Source organism: Rutilus rutilus (genome assembly GCF_951802725.1).
Source record: "Rutilus rutilus genome assembly, chromosome: 22".
Lineage (NCBI taxonomy): Eukaryota > Metazoa > Chordata > Actinopteri > Cypriniformes > Leuciscidae > Rutilus > Rutilus rutilus.
Genome location: NC_140227.1, coordinates 1,264,433 through 1,285,726, shown reverse-complemented (window position 1 = coordinate 1,285,726; position 21,294 = coordinate 1,264,433). Strand labels below are relative to the sequence as shown.

Here is a 21,294-nt window from a genome sequence, read left to right as displayed (position 1 = left end):
CTGCCATCTGCTTAATACAATTGTGTTTGCCGCCCACGTTCTTATATGCACGCTAATAATAGCAGTGGCCAGTTAGCGCTGAGCTTTGCGAATAAAGCCCGGACTGTAATTATACAGATTTTTATGTGCTGGAAAAATTATCAATGACTCAATTTTGAATTCTGTGCTCAAAAAGTTATACAATTGTTTAGTGAATTTGTGTTTCACAGTGTAAACGCACTACATTTCGTACTATTGTATGTGCATAAAGCTGGGGTTTTCAGACGGGAAATGTTCAGGGAAAAACAGTGTAAAAATGTTGTAAAAAAAAAAAAAAAGGATTAAAATCAATAAAAAATAGGATTAAAATCAATAAAAAAAATTTATTAAAATGCAAATTAAAATTATATAAATATAAGATATAAATGAATAAAATAAATTGAAAACAAATATTAGAATATAATAAAGCATTTGATATTAATACATTAAGAAAATGAATTGTAAAAGTTCAATAAAAAAAATTTTGATTAAAATAAATAATACAAATTGGATTAAGATAAACAAATTAATAGAGCACAGTACAGTACTATAGTGAGAAGAAGAAAAACTTAATAATTCAAAACTAAATTTTGTATTATTATTATTTCTATGACAGTAACAGCCATATATTGTAAAAACAAAAAACGAATGCATTGTAAAATAAATGTAAATTCATAAGTATATATTATTTTACCTTATGCTACAGTGCGAAAAATGCAGTACTTTTGTTCTAATTTCTTCACTTGCAAGAGATGAACCCATGAGCTTTTATTTTGGCGGAAAACTACCGTTTCTGTGAAAACGTCTCTGTAGAAATCTAGTGAAATGCTGAAATCATCTTCCCACAAACATTATGCAAATGTGAAAATAATGCGTAATGGTTCCAGTTTTGTTCTCATAAGCACGCTAAACTCACGGCACGTGCAGAGATGAGGTCACTGCATTCACTCACTGTGACCTGAGACGCGTGAAACACCGGATCACGAGCGGATCGCGTGAGAGTTCACTCTCAAACAGACTATATACTTATTTCATTAAATCACAGGTTTATAAACCACAAAATAAAATATTTTTGGTTCATTATGAACCTGGAGGCACAGATTAGACTATAACAGGCTAATACACAACATTTATAGCTGCCTTTTCAATTTGAGGAAGAAGATCGGAGTGAGAATGATCATATATGGGGGTCTGTTGCATCTACTAGACTGAGAACCCCTTGCATAAACTACTTTAGAAATGATTTCTGGTAATGTCAGCTCAATTAATACTAATAATGTTGTCGTCTTCACAGATTTGGAGCGCTATTCAGTCGGGCGCCGCGTTGGACGACTCCTCAATCCTAAACAAATTCATCCTCTTGACATTTGCGGTTTGTATGCCAACACTGTCCCTTATGAATGAATGGCCTGTCGTTTTTCATTTGTGTCTGACCGGTCTTTTTGTTGATCCAGGACCTGAAGAAATATCATTTCTATTATTGGTTCTGCTTCCCTGCCCTTTGCTTCCTGGAGGGGGTCCAGCTGGTGCAGGAGCCGCTGTCGTTGGAGAGGAGTTTCTCAGACAGACAGGTGCGATGACAACCATGAGAACACACACTACTGACGAGGAGGTTTTGTGTGAAGGATAATGAGTCATTAGTCAGTGCATTATGGAAAGCATGTGCTGATTAGAATTTGTAATGCAATGTTAATTATTTGAATGCATAATATCATATAGGCCCCAAGACGCCTGATGTATTTAGAAATCTATTTTGCCTTTTTCATATTCTCCTCATATTCTCCATTGTTGCGGCTCCTCTCTTCCCAGTCTGTCAGTAACGCTCTGTTTACTTCCTGTCTCTATGAAGCCCCTCCTTCTGAAAATCACACTGTGCTCTGATTGGTCGGCTGAAGCAGTGTGTTGTGATTGGTCGAGCGCTTCGAGTGTGTTTGGGAAATGTCCCGCCCCTTACCATAACCGCCAGTTTAACACACTACTAACTAACTCAACCAGGCCCCGCCCCTTTATTCTGCGCATGATTTATTCAAATGAGGAATATTGTGACATAGCATCTTTTTATGAATGAAGGCCAGTATCACAGATATTAATATAGCTACTGATGTCTCGATGAAAAAATTTTAAACATTTATTAGGCTTCAAAAAATATAACAACTTTTAATTGAAGAGAACTTAAAACAATCCTCACATAAACCCATAATAAATGTCATATTAATCTTGTCTAACAGGTATGACATATACAGAAATTGAATAAGGTGTGGGGGAGTGGCCTCAGTGTGTGTGTGTGTGTGAGGGGGAGTGGCCTCAGTGCAGTGTGACGGGGGAGTGGCCTCAGTGCAGTGTGACGGGGGAGTGGCCTGAGTGTGTGTGTGTGTGTGTGACAGGGGGAGTGGCCTCTGTGTGTGTGTGTGTGAGAGGGGGAGTGGCCTCAGTGCAGTGTGACAGGGGGAGTGGCCTGAGTGTGTGTGTGTGAAAGGGGGAGTGGCCTCTGTGTGTGTGTGTGTGTGTGAGAGGGGGAGTGGCCTCAGTGCAGTGTGACAGGGGGAGTGGCCTGAGTGTGTGTGTGTGAAAGGGGGAGTGGCCTCTGTGTGTGTGTGTGACAGGGGGAGTGGCCTCAGTGCAGTGTGACAGGGGGAGTGGCCTGAGTGTGTGTGTGTGTGACGGGGAGTGGCCTCTGTGTGTGTGTGTGTGACAGGGAGAGTGGCCTCAGTGTGTGTGTGAGAGGGGTAGTGGCCTCAGTGTGTGTGTGAGAGGGGTAGTGGCCTCAGTGTGTGTGTGACAGGGGGAGTGGCCTCAGTGTGTGTGACAGGGGGAGTGGCCTCAGTGTGTGTGTGTGTGTGTGTGTGTGTGTGTGAGAGGGGGAGTGGCCTCAGAGCAGTGTGACAGGGGGAGTGGCTTCAGTGTGTTTGTGTGACAGGGAGTGGCCTCAGTGTGTGTGTGTGTGTGTGAGAGGGGGAGTGGCCTCAGTGTGTGTGTGTGTGTGTGAGAGGGGGAGTGGCTAGAGCGGCAAAAGCCAATGTGTGCTTCTTTTACTGATATATATTTAACGATATCTTTTGCATTTATAATCCAAACAACGTCAAACTTGGCACTGCACTTACTCATGCCCGTAGCAAGACACCTGTCAAGTTTGAAATCCATCGGACTAACGGTTCGAGAGATATGCGAATAACAGACACACACACACACACACACACACAGACAGAAAGACGTTCCTGTAATTTATACATATATATTGTGTTTCATGAGCTTCTGAGGTGGACTGATTGTTTTGGATTGATCTGTTTCACAGATATTGAGTTTGACAGCGGCGTATGACAGTCTTTGCTCCTCAAGCGGGACGACGGCTGTCCCGCATTTTCTGCTGAAGTACAACGATGAAAGTGTTGAAGTCGCTCCTCTGAAAGACCTGAGCTCCTTCTTCCCAGACCTCAAGAAGGTAATATCCAGTATAAAGTAGAGCTGCACGATTAATCGTTAAAGGATCGCGATCTGGATTCAATCACCCACACAATCTTATTCTTAAATGATTCGGCTCTATGTCTATTAAAGCTTTGATAAGTCGGATCACAGTGAACATTCAGATCTGAGTTCTGATCCAGAGAGAGCCGTTGTCATGTAAAGATGTGAAACAGCTTCACAAACAGTCTTTAACACACAGTATCATTAATTATGTCTTACAATCATTCAGATTATCACAGAAGTACTGAGATAAAAGTTTATAGCTCAGATATAAACACTGATGTCTACGGTAGAGATCAAAATAGAGTAAATCACAATTACATCGTTACACCAGTAGGTGGCGACAAGTGACTGATAACATTTTTATTGTCATTGAATCATCACTTATTCAAGAGATTTGTTCAAAAACGTGGATTCATCCAGTAATGAAACAAGTGAAGTCTTTATTAGTGAGTCGTTGGGCCCTATTTTAATGATCTGAAACGCAAGTATTAAGTGCGAAACGCAAGTAACTTTGTGGGCAGATCTCGGGCGCTGTTGCTATTATACCGGCGGGATAAATGACTCTTGCGCCCGACGCTAATCTAAAATGTGTTGGTCTGAAGTAGCTTCATTACTCATAGGTGTGGTTTGGGCGTAACGTGAAATAAACCAATCAGAGCATCATCTCACATTCCCTTTAAGAGCAGGCGTGCTTGTTCCATGGCGGATTGCTATTATAACGGCGGATTTACCAGGAGCGGTTCACAGCCGAGGAGACCGACGTTCTCGTCAGGGCCGTAAAACACAGAGAAGTGACATTGGGGATGGAGAAACACACACAAATTAGCTTCGGTTAAACAGGCGTATAATAATGTGGGTAAATGTGTAAGCTAGATTTATGCCTATTCTTTCACATCTTCATGGACACCACAATGATTTCCCTCGTGTGGAATATTTTTCCTTGTGATTATGTATGGTTTTCTAAAAATGTGAACTGCGTCTGTGTAGATGAGAGAAGCAAAGTGTGTGTGTGTTGTGCACACGCTACATTATGGCCAAGCATGCGCTCTTAAAATAGCATCTGAATAACGCGCCACTGACTTTAGACGAGGTTTCTCCTGGTCTGTGGAGGAATTGTTTTCTGAAACTGCAAAATAGCACCAGGGAACGTTTGCGAAAATTGGACGAGTCGGAACAGTCGCACGCCTTGATCAAACAGGATCCGGTTATTTTATATTTAAGATAAAACACACATAATCTCACAGCATTAGTGTAACATGCAAGCCTATGAACAGTGGAGGAAAACTAATACTGGCTTTTAGGTAATAGATAAATAAATATGGAAAGAAATCGATTTGTGGCGATTTTGAATCGATTAATAAAAAATAAATAAAAAAAATGTGTTGCCCAGCTCTAATAATTAGATTGGCATGTGACTCTTCTCAGTTTGTCAGTATGATAAGGGACGTGTCCTGGTTTGTTTTCTAGATTACTGTGGGTGTGTATGATCCATGTACACTGCCTCAACATCCGGGCTGGCCTCTCCGAAACCTCCTCATCCTCATCGCTAAAACATGGTACGTCTCTAATCGTGAGCTTGTCCAACGCGCTTCCCACTGGTGTTAAATCATAGCCCTGTTTCCACAGTTCCACTCATTTCCTCCTGACGTTACTTTCAATCTCAAACACGTTTGTTCTGCAACTGAGAGAATGTGAGAAAATGTGATTTCCAACCATCTGCTAATGTGGTGGGTTTGTAAGAGTGTGTTGCAGTGTTGATCCATTGACTTTTTGTCTGAAGTTTAATGTGTGTATACTCAGATTATGTACAGTACTATGATGTTCATCGCGTGATACTATTTCAAAGTGATTTCCGTCATTTTGTCAGATTAGAAATTGCATTTACCTGTGAAAACAAACCTGGAAAGAGACGCGAGCATGTGAGGAGAATAACTAGAGATTATTTGTGCATTCCAGTGAATTATTAATTGAATATATTTTTTTGTAAATTAAATTTGGCAAAACAGACCACAAATGTGCAGTGTATGCTGTCCTTTTTCATACTTTTACAGCGGATTGCAAAGGGAAAAAAGAAAATATTCACGAGGCAAAGAAAGCGGCGACTGAAAAGAGCTCTTGCCGTAGATATTCTCGTTATAACATGTCACGTTAAAATGAATATAATAAGTATAACGTTATTCTCATGATGTCTGAAAATAAATCATGAAGGAAAATTGACAGCTCAATTCAGTCGATATTTATGCATCAAATTTACGATAACAAACGGCAACTGGGTTTGCTAGAACTTTGCTCTAAATGTACGGTAGCAACATTTAAAATTTGACAGGTTGAACTTACATTTACAGTTAAAAAATATATACTGTATGTCATTAGTTGAAATAGTTTTAAAGCTCCCCTGTAGTCAAAAAAATCACCAAAATTCCATGAAAAAAATGTCTTTATGCCTTAAAATATCTTGACTGTAACTCGACACCCTCGCCTCATTTAGTATGCGCGGTTCTATGAATATGCAAATGAGCCCCGCCTCCACTCACTCACTCAGCTCAGAGATCCACTGGTTGACGATCACACGTTGATCTGATTGGTTACAAGGTAGTTTGTGACGTCAGAAACACCAGCGATTTCAAAGCGTGTTTTTGAGACTGTCTTTGGTTCACTGCAGTTTTAAGGAGGAAATACTCAGCAATGCTGTCGACTTATGAACTTACACAAGCTTTGTCTTAAAGCATATTAAAAACACCACATAGACACATAAACAACATTAAAAGCTGGATCTTCACCACAGGGGGACTTTAATATACCAAGTTACTAAAATCAGGTTTTTACCTTTAGAATTAAAGACAAATCCACATAGTTAAATTCATCACAAGCATGGTCTTGCCCCCCCCTATATTTCTGACCTCATCCATACCTACTCCCCAGTTCACACACTTAGATCCTCCGATACTGGTCTGTTGATGATCCGTAGACACAAACTCATCTTTTGGTGGAAGGGCTGTTTGTGTTGCTGCCCCGACTCTCTGGAATTCTATCCCCCAACACATCCGCGACCTTTCATCATGACACAATTTCAAAAACCAACTTAAAACATATCTTTTTGCTACTTGTTTTCCTGACCCCTGACTTTATGATCTGATTTCTATGTTTATGTACCACTATCTATTATGTTATCCATCTCAGCTTATTTTTATTGTTTCATGTCACGTTTCTATGTCATGTGTATTGTACTTTATTGTAAAGCAACCTTGAGTTTCCTGAAAGGCGCTATATAAAATAAACGCATTATTATTATTATTATTATTATTTCACAAGCTGAGGTAAATAATAATATATAGAAGATGCACACAGTGAGGATGTGATGCATGTTTGAATGAATGAATGAAATCTTTATTTCGAACAATAAAAAAAATAAAAAGACAAGCAACACATGAAATATCCATCAATAAAATAAATGTTTTATGTTTTTTAGCATAATAATCAACCTGTTCGAAAAAGGATAGGTAGAAGCCCTAGGCTTATCAGGACCTACCCAAACCAAATCAGAATCGAACAAGATAATCCAACATAACGTTTAAGATAATACAGAAAAACTACTAAATTAAATAATGCTTTATCTTAATATTAAGATAAAGATAAAGAAGCATAAACAAAAACCATTATCAAGCATGCTTTACAAGTTACGAGTTATCATTCACCCTCACCACTTCTGTACTTATCAAAAATAAAACTTTTGTACCTTTTTTTAAATTGCAACATGTTAACACTTTGTTTGATCGAATTGCTCAGACCTTTCCACAACAGCACCCCACAAATAGAAATACACATACTTTTGAGCTTTGAACCCCACGAACCACTAACGGTGAGTTGCACAGTTGTGAAAACGAACGTTAAGTGTTGTTTTAAGGACATGTTTGAGCATGCCGGTTGCCAGCCACTCTGAAGCCGTCAAAGGCGATTCTAGACGAGTCGAGACAGGACCCATCGTCAACATGTCTGTGTCCACCACTCTAGTTCATCCAAAACTAACCAGAAAACAGACTCAAAGTGCTAAATACTGGAATTATCCTTTAAATCCCCTCTCAAGTTATAACCCCCAACCCTATCTGTGAATAGTTGTTGTATGTTTCCAGGCGACTCTCCAGGTTTTATGAAGTGTAGAGCAGGTGGAAGATTTTGGAAGCATTTTTCAGCTTTCCAGTGTTGAAATGTCACATCTGACCGTCTGACTCTCCCAGCCGGCGTCTCTTTGTAATGGTGAGTTTAAGGTCACTCAAAGACACGGTGTGTGTTCACAGTGCTGTGTGTGTGTGTTTGCCAGGGGTTCGCAGCTGGATGTTCTGGAGGTTTTGTGCTTCAGAGACCGAACTCTACAAGGGACTCGCTCCGTTCGGCACAGCATCATCTTTCGGGTCAAGCTCCCGGACCTCTCGGCTTCTGCAGGTGATTCATCATCTTCTGCCGAACAGCAGCACAAAGGCTTCAGGCCTCAGTCTGTCAGCCAAAGGTTAAACTTTTAAAGCCGGTTTTTGGGTGATATGAACCGTGAGTGACTTTTCACTCTGTTTCTTCCTTCCAGCTTCAGGAAAATGCTAATTATCTTTATAATTTTTTATAGATTATCATTCGTTTATGGAAGCTTGTTTCCGCCACAAAATAAAACATTTTAAAAGATAATTGCGACTTTTTATTTCACAATTGCGAGATATAAAGTCAGAATTGCGTGAAATAAAGTCAGAATTCAGACTTTTTTTCTCGCAATTGCGACTTTATATCTCGCAATTCTGACTTTATAACACGTACAGTAATTGCGAGTTTATATCTCGCAATTCTGACATCTTTTCTCATAATTGTGAGATATAAAGTCCAATTCTAAGGAAAAAAAAAGACAGACTTTTTATTTATTTAGTTTTACCTCAGAATAGTTTATATCTCACAATTCTGACTTTATAACACGCAATTGCGACTCTATTTCTCACAATTCTGACTTCATATCTCGCAATTCTGAGAAAAAAAGTCACAATTGTGAGATAAAAAGTCGCAATTATTATTATTTATTTATTATTCAGTGGTGGAAACAAGCTTCCATATTCATTCCATGTAAATATGGTTTTAACTCTTTATTTTGATAGTCCACTTTAGTAGGGATGCACCGATATATTTTTTGGCCGATACGATAATTCTTTATATCTGAAAGCCGATAACCGATATATTTGCCGATAAATCTAAATCCAAGTTTTATATAATTTTTGAGAGCCTGATTACAGAGACAAAAGTCTCACTCTTAAAATCCACGACCCAAACACACAATTATGATGATCTCATTATAATATTATGTAGCCGATATGACAGACTTGTGCTGCACTTTACTGTATTTTACTTTTTTGAAGTGATTCCAATCATATTTCAAGCAGTTCATAATCATCATGTTGAACAGTGCGCATCTGAAGCGTCTCAGCTGGAGGAGATAATACATTATTTATCAACTTTAATATATCAGCCAGATTTTTTTATTTTGCCGATAACATTTTAAATGTACATGTATCGGTTGACACCGATATGGTGGCCGATAAATCGCACATCCCACACTTTAGACATTCTACTAACTATAAGTAACTTTGCAAGTGCATGTCAACTAGCAGTTATTATACTAGACTGTCTGCTTAATATGTGCTAGCACTTTATTTAGATGCTCCAAACGTAACGTATTCTCCTAACCCGAACCCGAAACCAAGTCTGACATTCATTATAATTAATGGCTAAAATTGAGAAAAAAATCTATTTGATAGACTCATCAGTAGCATTATTGTTATCGGTTATATCTCCCTTCATTCATAAAAAGATCCCATTAAACAAATAATTAAAATATAGACTACTGCCTTTGTTGTTTCTACATTGAGATTAAATGTGAAATTATTACAATATAAAAATATATACTTTAATTTTAGGTGCGATTAATGATATTAATGATTAATGATAAAGATTAATGATAAAGAAAAATGTGATTAATTAGTTAAAAAAAAAAAAAATCTAGAGACAGCATTAGTACAAATGCATTTTAAAGGGATAATTCACCCATAAATGTAATTCTGTCATCATTGACTCATTCCAAACCCACTCCACTTCCTTTCTTCGGGAGAAACAACAGAACTAGTAACTAAGCAACCAACATGTCCTGTTGCTTTACACAGCCGTGGCTGGCTAACGAAGTCTCTAATTTACATGGCTTCTGGTTGGCTGGAAGAGTCAAAAAGCGACGTGTGTGGCTATTTGTAACCTGGATGTGTCTGGCTCTCGGTGTCAGTCATTTTAATATATTTCAGCTGTACAAAAGCAGCTCGTTATGCTGATTGATATTGAAAACTGGTATTTGTGTTCATATTATTGTAATCATAAGTGTACATGTTTGTACAGTTTACTGCACTTTGTTATTATTCTTGTTATTTACCTATTGCTGCTAATGTAAAAAAAAGAAGAAGATTTTTCTAATTCGAAATAAATAGATTATTTAAGTACGTTTTACAAGAAAGTGCTATTTCAGTCCTTTCAAACTTTCACGTTTAATTCAGTGTGCTAGTTTACAATTATTTATGAAATTTACTAGCATTTTCTGTTACACTTTATTTTAAGGTGTCATTGTTACAGTGTAATTATATATTTAAGTACTGAGTAATATTAATTAAGTGCATGTACTTACTATAGGGTTAGGGTAGGATAGGGGTTTGGTTGAGGGTTAGTTGCATGTAATTATGCATAATTTACTGTTATTACTATTGTAAGTACATGTAACATTGTGTTACCCACTTTATTTTGCATTGTCCTTGTTACATATGTTACATGTACTTATAACAGTAAATTGTGCATAATTACTTGCAACTCAATCGTAATCCTACCCTAACCCTATAGTTAGGAGGACATGCAGTTGCTTAATATTACTCAGTACTTAAATATATAATTACACTGTAACAATGACACCTTAAGATAAAGTGTAACCGTATGTGAAAGTAGTTTGCACCGTGTCGATCAGGGTGAGCATCTCCTCCTTTCTCTGCATGTTCAGTATGGAAGGGTTTTCAGTTTCACATTATGCTTGTCTGCTCAAAGCCTCGGTCCTTCATCCGAGTGGCTTCATCGCTGGTGAACCGATGCGGGAGAATCCCTGACATTCAGCCTCATCACACATCAGACGTGTGAGTTCCTGTGGGAGTCTCGGCGCTGATGGTGTGAATTGGGGTGAAGCGGTCAGCTATGGAAGGACGGCGGTATATAGACCTGATAAAGGGCATTGAAAGATCTTGCTGATGGAAATGCTGTACGGTTATTCTATTTTCACATGGATGGCCTCTTTCTTAAACACTCCTCTGTCCCCGATCGCGTGGTTCTTCTCACACACATGCATGGATGTCTTCACACTTCAGTGAGGTTTGACTTTCTGAACTGTGATTGAATTCTGGGTAATCCACCATTATTTCACAAACTACATAGGCATATATATGACCGACATATACATATATATGAGAAATAAAGGGATGCATGATAGATCGGCTACCGATATATGTTCATTTTTAATGTTATCATTATCGGCCCAATGAGAATTTACTGTATATGAGAGGCATATATATATTAAAGCTGATAAATAATGTATTATCTCCTCCAGCTGAGACGCTTCAGATGCGTGATGGTTGTGAACTGCTTGAAATATGATTGAAATCACTTCAAAAAAGGAAAATACAGTAAAGTGCAGCACAAGTCTGTCATATCGGCTACATAATATTATAATGAGAACATCATAATTGTGTGTTTGGGACGTGGATTTTAATGGTGAGACTTTTGTTTTTCTAATCAGGCTCTCAAAAATAACATAAAAATTTGGATTTAGATTTATCGGCCAATATATCGGTTATCGGCTTTCAGATATAAAGATTTATCAGTTATCGGTATCGGCCTAAATGTTCATATCGATGCATCCCTAATCTCGGGGCGTTCATGCGTTTAGTTGTCCAAAAAGGTACTCAACTAGTTGCCAAGTCATTGCTTTATGTAAATGAAAACAGAAACCAATGGTCTGCTGTCGTCATATCGAATAAGCACAGCTGAAGTCATGTGATCGCCGACTAGCTCATACAGTGAGCAATTGACTTAGTCAGTACAACTCCTACCAGACAGAGCGCAAACAAATGGAAATGGCGTTTCATGCGCAGGGTTTTGAGACCTGTTGGTGTTGAACTGTTTTATTAACTATTATTTTCTAATGTCTTGAGAAACAAGTAAAACATGATAACAGTGGCTGAAGACATATTAAGCGTTGATCATATTGATCATATATAAAGCATTTTTTTATCTAATTTTGGTAATTTCAACATTTTCTAATGCAATATTAAAATCAAAAACCGTATCTGTGCATATTATTTATGGGACCTGAACTAACAATGAATAGCTGTGTTTTTATTAACTAATGTTGATAACCAGTGTAACAAATGTATTTATCTATAGCTGTGTTTTTATCCACCTATTTTTATGCGCATTTTGGGATATCGCTTAAAAAACGCTGGATGGAAACGCATAAATAAAAAAAATACGCATAAAAAAACCGTATGCGTTCAATTGAGGCGGATATATATATTTTTATCCGATAAGAAGAGATGCACATAAACTACGATGGAAACAGATTTATTGAATAAAATCGCTCGATGCGCAACAAACACCTCATGTGACGTCGGCTGTGATTGGATGACTGGAGTAACCAGTGGACCAATGGCATCGCAGCATCTCTAATGTTGGTTTGGTGTTTCTGAAAGTCAAAGTGTGTGATCAGAATGATTGGGTTTAATTCCCTCCAGAAGCGTCTCACACGAGTGTGTACGAGCGTTCATTGTGTTTCGTCTGACGCTCTGAGACGCACTCGTTTATGATGGAGGGAAAAGAGTCACAGTTTCTGCCCAGATTGCTGCAACTTCCATTTTTACTATTGATATTTTGCACCAATTTCCCAGGAGGTGAAGATCTTGTTCTCTTGAGCACATGGGATGGAAATTCAATGGAAAAATAGCTATTGTTAGTTAATGCATAAACCAATGTTAACATATTGTAAAGTGTTACCAATATTTAATTGTCATTTGACCTTATTTTCCCAGATTTTATGGCAGAATTGTGATAAAAAGTTTTTTTTTGCATTATATGTAAGTTTAAGAGCTTGTTTCTGCAGTGTGTCCGAAGAGCGTGGGTTGGGAGAAGAACCCTAAAGGAGCGATGGGACCCAGAAGTGTCAATCTCAGCGAATGCATGGACCCCAAAAGGTACTGAACACGGCGTGGACGTTTATGAAATGTTTTTCTCAGTGGTTTGTCACACATTTGATGATTTCTCCCAGGCTGGCCGAGTCTTCTGTGGATCTGAACCTGAAGCTGATGCGCTGGAGGCTCGTCCCGTCTCTGGATCTGGATAAAGTCGTGTCCACCAAGTGTCTGTTACTGGGAGCTGGAACGCTGGGATGCAATGTGGCTCGAACACTGATGGTGAGAGACGTTTACTTGAGATTATCAGCAATTTACAGTCGAACCAATAAATGATTCAGACACCAGATATCATTTTTGATATTTCTTTACTAGTGTGTGCAGGACACTATAGTTCATTTATGTAAGTGAGGAGAGCAAAATAAAGTAAACTGTGACATATTATACCCAAATATTCTTCATACAGTGACTACCAGTAAAACTTTGGGACCAAAAATGATTGGGACACTTTGAGCTGATCATGTTTTGCTGAAGTGTTTTGTCTTTAATTGCTAATGCTCTTTTTACACACAGACTGAACACAATGAAGCATTGCTTGGTGATTGGTTGAGCTAAACTGGTAATATCTAATTGTGTAGTTAAATTTAACAGCTGATAGATATTCAACATAATTCATTTATGAGACAGTCTAACGGAAGGACGGACAAAACCAGTCAAATATCCACTGAGTTCTGCTCATATTTTATTACCATTTTCTAAACTATAGCGAATAAACTGTGATAATGTGAGACATGTTGAAGGTGTCTGAATACATGTTGGTTTGACGGTCTCATCTGACAGGTGACGGAAAAGCTTTCTTTGCCTTCAGTATGTATTCCTTGGCTTGCTTTATGTTATTTAAGTACTTACTTGCTTTCACCATAATTGCTTCTTAATGGTTTTTGAAACTGTTGTTAAGCTTAGGACTGTAATTATAGCAAAATTGAGACAGATGCTGCCATTTCAAAATAATGGTGGTGTCACTCGATGGCTGAGATAAACATGTTGGCAGTATGAAAATGAAAATGATTGCAACATTAAGAGAGTTCTCACACTTAGTTCCAAGAGCGGTTCTCAGTAATTTAGTCTTATAATAGTAGACCCGGACCCTTTTATTGTGGTTCACTTATAGTGTGCCTTGTGAATGCAAAGCAATACATTTTTTTAAGAGTCTATAAGAAGCCTAATTTACAGAGAAAGGAGGTGTGTTTGTGCTGAAAAGAATATTTATGCTAGGTAAATATCAGTTTATCGATTTTAATTAGTTCTCATTTGATGAATCAATGATTCTTAAATCCCACCTGTGCTGTTTTCAGTTGATGAATGAACAAAACTTCACTAAACATTATTTTATCATGAAATTCAGGCAATAAATGTGTTTTTTTGTGGGACTTTAATGTGTGCTGACAGTTGGCTGATCATCTCTTTCTCTTTACTACTAGTTACAGCACCAATTAAACATTAACGGACATGCTGAAAGATACAGAACAACTTACTGAAATCAATCCTGTCTCATGTAATCCATCAATCGGTGTTTCAACCGCGGAAAGAACTAAAAAAAAAAAGCAATAATGTCACGTAACGTCACATTCACCTCACAAAAGCCATTCAGTGACCAGAAAAATAACTCTATTTAAATTATTATATTTTTAAAAATTAATTGCACTAGAATCTTAATTATGTCATCATTAAAAAGTATGATATTATAATAAAAATTTGCAATTTAAATGTCGACAAGTCGGTTGTAACATTTAACCTGTAATATTATAGCAATGTAGCGACTGACAGGGTTCCCTGTATAGTTTAGTTGAGAGAGAGAAAAATTGACACACTGTACCTGTTATATATTTAAATTAGGGCTGGGAATCGATAAAAAAAAATTAACTAATTAATTGCACAATTTGCTGTAATTAATTGCATTTCCCCCAAGCTTGTAATCATCAATATTTAAACTTAGAATAACCTAATTAAATTAAACAACACGGGGGGGGGGGGGAAAGGAACAGAAAATAGCCCTGTATTAAAATAATATTAAACATAAATATCAATATATTATTATTTTTCAATAATCAATCAACATAATCAATTTAACTTTTTATTTTTATTTTAATTTTTTTACTAATTATCAAAAAAAAAAATAGTCCTACAAAGCTATTATTACCAGAGCATGTGATCAGAGCAGGTCATTTTACCATTGTTGCCCAGCATGACTATACCAGCTCAGTAGGGCTATTGCAAACAGAAGTCTAGGCTACTACAGAGAAATTTCACGTTATTTGAGCGGACTTTGCTTTTCCAGTGCGTGATCGGTACATGATTGGAGCGTTCGGCAGAGCAGAACGCGCAGCGCAAACACAGAGCAGAACATTGAGCAGAGACACACACACACACACACACACGGAACGGAGAGCGCGGCGCGGAAAAGACCCGCTCATGAAAGCTGCGCAAGAATGAAACCTGATCGAACACGGAGGGGCGGGACGGCATATTTTCGGCCTTTTCAATAGCAGCCGCAACAGGAAATCATTAAAACGAGGCAAAAAAAAGGTGCTGCGTTAATTGCGTTAACGCGTTAAGCATCTCAAATTAATCGCAAAGATTAACGCGTTAATTCCCCCAGCCCTAATCTAAATGAATCGATATCGAATCAAGATCGGAATTCAACTGAATCACAAGCTTGTGAATCGTAATTTAATCGTATTGAAGTCTTTTAGTGAGTCACTGAATCATTCATTCAAGAGATTCGTTCAAAAACGCAGATTCATCCAGTAATGAAACAAGTAAAGTCTTTATGAGTGAGTCATTGAATCATTCATTCAAGAGATTTTTTCAAAAACGCTGATTCATCCAGTAATGAAACAAGAGAAGTCTTTATGAGTGAGTCATTGAATCATTCATTCAAGAGATTTGTTCAAAAACGCTGATTCATCCAGTAATGAAACAAGAGAAGTGTTTATGAGTGAGTCATTGAATCATTCACTCAAGAGATTTGTTCAAAAACGCTGATTCATCCAGTAATGAAACAAGTGAAGTCTCTATGAGTGAGTCATTGAATCATTCATTCAAGAGATTTGTTCAAAAACGCTGATTCATCCAGTAATGAAACAAGAGAAGTGTTTATGAGTGAGTCATTGAATCATTCACTCAAGAGATTTGTTCAAAAACGCTGATTCATCCAGTAATGAAACAAGTGAAGTCTTTGAGTGAGTCATTGAATCATTCATTTAAGAAATTCGTTCAAAAACACTGATTCATCCAGTAATGAAACAAATGAAGTCTTTATGAGTGAGTCATTGAATCATTCACTCAAGAGATTCCTTCAAAAACGCTGATTCATCCAGTAATTGAACATGACTACAGCAGGAGCGGTAACATCTGCTTCCACTGGATTACAGCTGCTTAGTGAATAAAATGCAGGTTTTTTGTGCTGAAATACTGCAAACGGCACAAATGTTTAGTGTTTAGTTCTGGCTAAATGTTTTCTGCTGTGTTTGTTTTGAGGGCTGGGGTGTGAGGCACATCACTTTTGTGGACAACGCAAAGATCTCCTACTCGAACCCGGTGCGACAGCCGCTGTATGAGTTTGAAGACTGTCTGAGTGGAGGGAAGGTGAAAGCTCTCGCCGCAGTGGACAGACTACAGAAGATCTTTCCTGGTGTGGTGAGGAAATCTTTCAACAATATATAAATTAGAGAAAAAGAGTGGAAAATGTAAAGTCTAGGTCTGCAGTTGCATATTTGTACATTTTTTCACTGCATATTAGACCAGGGGTCTCAAACTCTAATACCTGAGAAGCATTGATATTAGAGCTGCATGATTAATCATTAAAAAATTGCAATCTTGATTCAAACATCCACACAATCTCATTCCTAAATGACATTGATTTGCCTATTAAAGCTTTGATAAGTCGGATCACAGTGAACATTCAGATCTGAGTTCTGATCCAGAGAGAGCCGTTGTCATGTAAAGATGTGAAACAGCTTCACAAACAGTCTTTAACACACAGTATCATTAATTCTGTCTTACAATCATTCAGATTATCACGAAGTACTGAGATAAAAGTTTATTGTTCAGTTATAAACACTGATGTCTACGGTAGAGATCAAAATAGAGTAAATCACCTTTTGAAAGTAACTTGACACTTCAAATAATTATTGTATCGATTACATCGTTACACCAGTAGGTGGTGACAAGTGACTGTGAAAAATGTAATTGTCATTGAATCATTCATTCAAGAGATTCGTTCAAATACGCTGATTCATCCAGTAATGAAACAAGTGAAGTCTTTATGAGTGAGTCATTGAATCATTCACTCAAGAGATTCATTCAAAAACGCTGATTCATCCAGTAATGAAACAAGTGAAGTCTTTATGAGTGAGTCATTGAATCATTCACTCAAGAGATTCGTTCAAAAACGCTGATTCATCCAGTAATGAAACAAGTGAAGTCTTTATGAGTGAATCACTGAATCATTTATTCAAGAGATTCGTTCAAAAACGCTGATTCATCCAGTAATGAAACGTGAAGTCTTTATGAGTGAATCACTGAATCATTTATTCAAGAGATTCGTTCAAAAACGCTGATTCATCCAGTAATGAAACAAGTGAAGTCTTTATGAGTGAGTCATTGAATCATTCATTCACACAGATAAAAAAAAAAAAATTGAATTTTTTAAAATATTTTTAAAATAGACTGCAGCTATTCATTGTCAGAACCTCTAGTAAATTATGTTATTTTGCCTATTTGTCAAATCAGAATTGTGGGAGAATTTTTTTGGTTAACCCCGCAAAAAAACCTGAACAGTTTGAACATGAAACCTGAACCATTGAACAGTTACAAATACAAATGTTATACAATCATCAATTTAAACAATGCACAGTTATTAGCACAGGTAAGTGTCCCGTCATTCCCTCTGTGATTTTATTGGACTAATGAGGCCTGAATAAACTATTCACACCTGTCAGGCTGAATGAACCTATGCTGCGGGTCGTTAGTTTGAGACCCCTGGATTAATCAGGAGGGACTCAATTTCAACATGTAATTATTCAGAGCAATGAACACTGAATTATGCATTTTAATATTGGTGAACCGTGTTTTGCTGGTCTGCAGATTAATGAAATGAAAAGCCAAACAATGTATTTGACCAGTGCAAATGACTGATGACAAATGACTGAAATGTTTATTATATTTAAGGAGTCTCATAGCATTTAATCGCACGGTGTTCAATATAACCCATGCTCATATGAAACGTGACCTCTATTTATCTGCTCAGTGATCTTCTCATGCATCACTGAGCACATCAGTGTCAGGTGTGGACGCAACACACACAAAGGAGGAATATCAAACAGAAATAGCCTTTATTTAAATAAACAAAACTTACTGGAAATCGCTTGAGAATAATCTGTAGAAATGCAGAAGATCGCAAACCACACGTACACCAACAAGAACCGACAACATACTGGACTAAACAGGATATTTAGATAATTACCGTAATTGTGAGATTTCATCTTGTAAACATCATGTCCTCATAGAGCTCGTAATTACAACTTGTAAACTGGGAATTTTCTGAGAGCTCCTACTTGCCATAGAAACACATAATTCCCAGTCCGAGGACGTGAACAGCTCTGTGTAGAACGTCACATGTTGTCATCACGAAATGGCGGTAATTACCACATGGCGTGAACACAGTATACACACAGGACCAAATTAGTGAGTTAACAAGGGACAGGTGGACACAATAGGTTGCTATGGTAACAGATGAGAACCCACTAGATCAATCAAGGCAAACAGGAACTAAACACATGAAACTAAACCAAAGCAGAACATAAACCTGACAATCAGACGATGAGGACCGACTCTTATTGACAACCGGAATAGAGAACAACAGTCGGTTCCGGAAGGCTCCTTTCATTTTCTCCATAGGGAAATAGATTTTTGACGACACCTTACAAACGCTTAAAGTCAGCAATATTTTGAGCTACGAGGTTGTTAATCGATGGTATTTGCTTCTGTTGAAGCCGTCAGCCTGCATTATTGCAACTTTATCGTGTTTAACAGTGGAATTTGTGGTGAAAAATTACATTACCATGATTCTGTACAAAAATTTCACCAATCAGGGTCGAATCATGCAAAACGCGCCAAAAGATCTCTTTAGCTCCGCCCACTCCCTGCGAATGATGTAATCGAGTTGGTCTCTCTACACTCTCAAAATACTTAAATATGTGTAAATATATGCATATTTTACAATTAACTTAAAACATATTGTTTGTATACATAATCAACATTTCTAAAAGAGTAGTTGTATATTTCTTGTTCCTTGTTCGCAATGCTTCATGGGATTGTAGTTCTTGTACCTTTTGTGTTTTTGTCCAATTTTTAAATACTTTTTTTTTTTTTGCTTTAAATCAAATGTTATGATTTACCTTGCATCTGGTTGGCTTGGTTCGGTTCGAAAACTTTTTTGAAATCCCTATGGGAGAAATGAATGGAAAAAATACTTGATACTGATGCACTCAATTGTTATTAAAATATGTCTATGATACGAGGAAGAAAATATTGAACAAGAAAGGGAAGAAGGAGATGGAAATGTGAAATGGACAGACTGAGAACTGTATCATATTAGATAAAAACACATAAAAACCTGGGACGTTTGCAGTTTAAAAAGAGGTAATAAATCACAATATATGTTATTGCAATGCTTAAAGGGGTGGTTGATTATGATTTGACTTTTCTAACTTTAGTTAGTGTGTAATGTTGCTGTTTGAGCATAAACAACATCTGCAAAGTTACAACGCTCAAAGTTCAGAGCAAAGGGAGATATTTGCTTTTACAGAAATTGCTTTTTAAGGACTACAACAAACGGCTGGTAGAGACTACACCACATTCCTCCCGGGTTAGTGACATCACCAACCCTAGAATTTACATAACCCCGCCCCCTGAACACGATTTATAGATTATCAAGACAGAATATGCTAATCAATGACTAGAAGATAACTACTCATCAGCTTCATAAATTCACCAACTAACCGTTCAGAAATGTCCTGTTGCTTCTACATGTTGTCACTTCTTCTTGAGTCTCTCCATCATTGTCTGACTCCGGTTTGAACATAAAAGGCTAAAAGTTTTTGAGAATTTCAGTGCATGTGTGTGTGAGTGCAAGCTCTTGAAGCTCCACCCCCTGTGCCGGGAGCAGCAGCTCATTTGCATTTAAAGGAACAGACACAAAACGGTGTGTTTTTGCTCACCCTCAGCAAGTGACAACTTTAACATGCTGTATAAAATTATCTGTGGGATATTTTGAGGTAAAACTTCACACACACACTCTGGGGACATCAGAGACATATTTTACATCTTGTGAAAAAGGCATTATAATCACAATAATACTGCTGGTAATTCCCACCCCTATAATTTACTACTTAATTGGTGGATGACTAGTCAACTAGTTGACCATCCCGAATCCCTAATTACTAGCCATCTCATCCATTTCTTCATACTTATCGAGGCTTTTTCTCAGATATGTTCCCATTGCTAAGCAACAAAATCAGTTTGGGTACATGTTGTCCTAGTGTTTTATGTTGAGCGGTCGCATCAGACTCATGTGACTCAGACATTAGCCGGGCTTCATATTCATGACTCTGTGTGGGAACGCTGTTGGCAGGTGTTTACATCCACAAGGCCTGTGAATCCTCTCTGCTATCACATCCGCTTCACTTCCCATGATTCATCATTCCGGGCAGCTGCAACTAATTTCATTCCAAAATCCAAGTTTGGCCATTCGCAACCAAGAAGAAATTTGGCCAGACTAAATTAAAAGCATGTCCTGATCATAGACTGTAAAGAAATATGTTCTTAGTGTGCGTGACGTCACCCGTTGTGTTTCTGAAGAGTATTTTTGAAGCCTAAAGTGGGCGGAGCCGGTCATCGCCATCTTGGCAGCGTCACGCCCAGATAAACGAAAATGTGCAGCGAGGCGGATTAGCTGAGGTGACGTGACGTGACGCTAACAGACAAACGGCTAGTAGTGACATCAGCGGCAATCCACCTGTCACTCAAGTGGCCACGCCCTTAATTATGCAGAACTTTAAGGCTTAATATAATTTAAACGGATGAGTTATTAAAAAAATTCATCCCCTGATGGTGCGTTCACACCGGACGCGAATAGCGCGTCAGGCGCGAGTGATTTCAATGTTAAGTCAATGCAAAGACGCGTTACGCGCATAAAAAAATTCCTGCGGCGCGAATGAGGCGTAGAGCGTGGCGCGGTATACGCGAATACGCCTCATTCGCACGTCAAGTTTCGCGCGAATTGAGCGTCTGGCGCGTTAACCGCAAATTATTTGATGTAGTGCTTTTTGTGCATTCACGCGTTTGACGCGAATTCGCGTCTGCCGCCCGAGTTGAAAAATCTGAACTTCTGCGTCAATTCGCGCCGCATTAACCAATCAGGAGCCTGCTTGCTGCTGTCACGTGGTGAAGTAAAAACAAAGTAAATCTTTTATCACATAAAAACTTGATTTCAACATACGAGACATATTCATTTTGT

The 21,294-nt window shown here is 37.9% G+C and overlaps 1 protein-coding gene across 1 annotated transcript in view; it reads left to right on the top strand.

The window, feature by feature from the left end:
- The window catches only part of atg7 (ATG7 autophagy related 7 homolog), a 107,354-nt gene that overhangs the window by 7,065 nt on the left and 78,995 nt on the right, over positions 1–21,294 (top strand). Inside the window, exons 5-12 of the mRNA XM_084394797.1 lie at positions 1,313–1,390; positions 1,473–1,589; positions 3,311–3,457; positions 4,951–5,039; positions 7,802–7,923; positions 12,686–12,776; positions 12,851–12,995; positions 16,254–16,412. Coding sequence (XP_084250923.1) covers positions 1,313–1,390; positions 1,473–1,589; positions 3,311–3,457; positions 4,951–5,039; positions 7,802–7,923; positions 12,686–12,776; positions 12,851–12,995; positions 16,254–16,412 — 948 coding nt within the window. The remainder of the gene's footprint in view (positions 1–1,312; positions 1,391–1,472; positions 1,590–3,310; positions 3,458–4,950; positions 5,040–7,801; positions 7,924–12,685; positions 12,777–12,850; positions 12,996–16,253; positions 16,413–21,294) is intronic.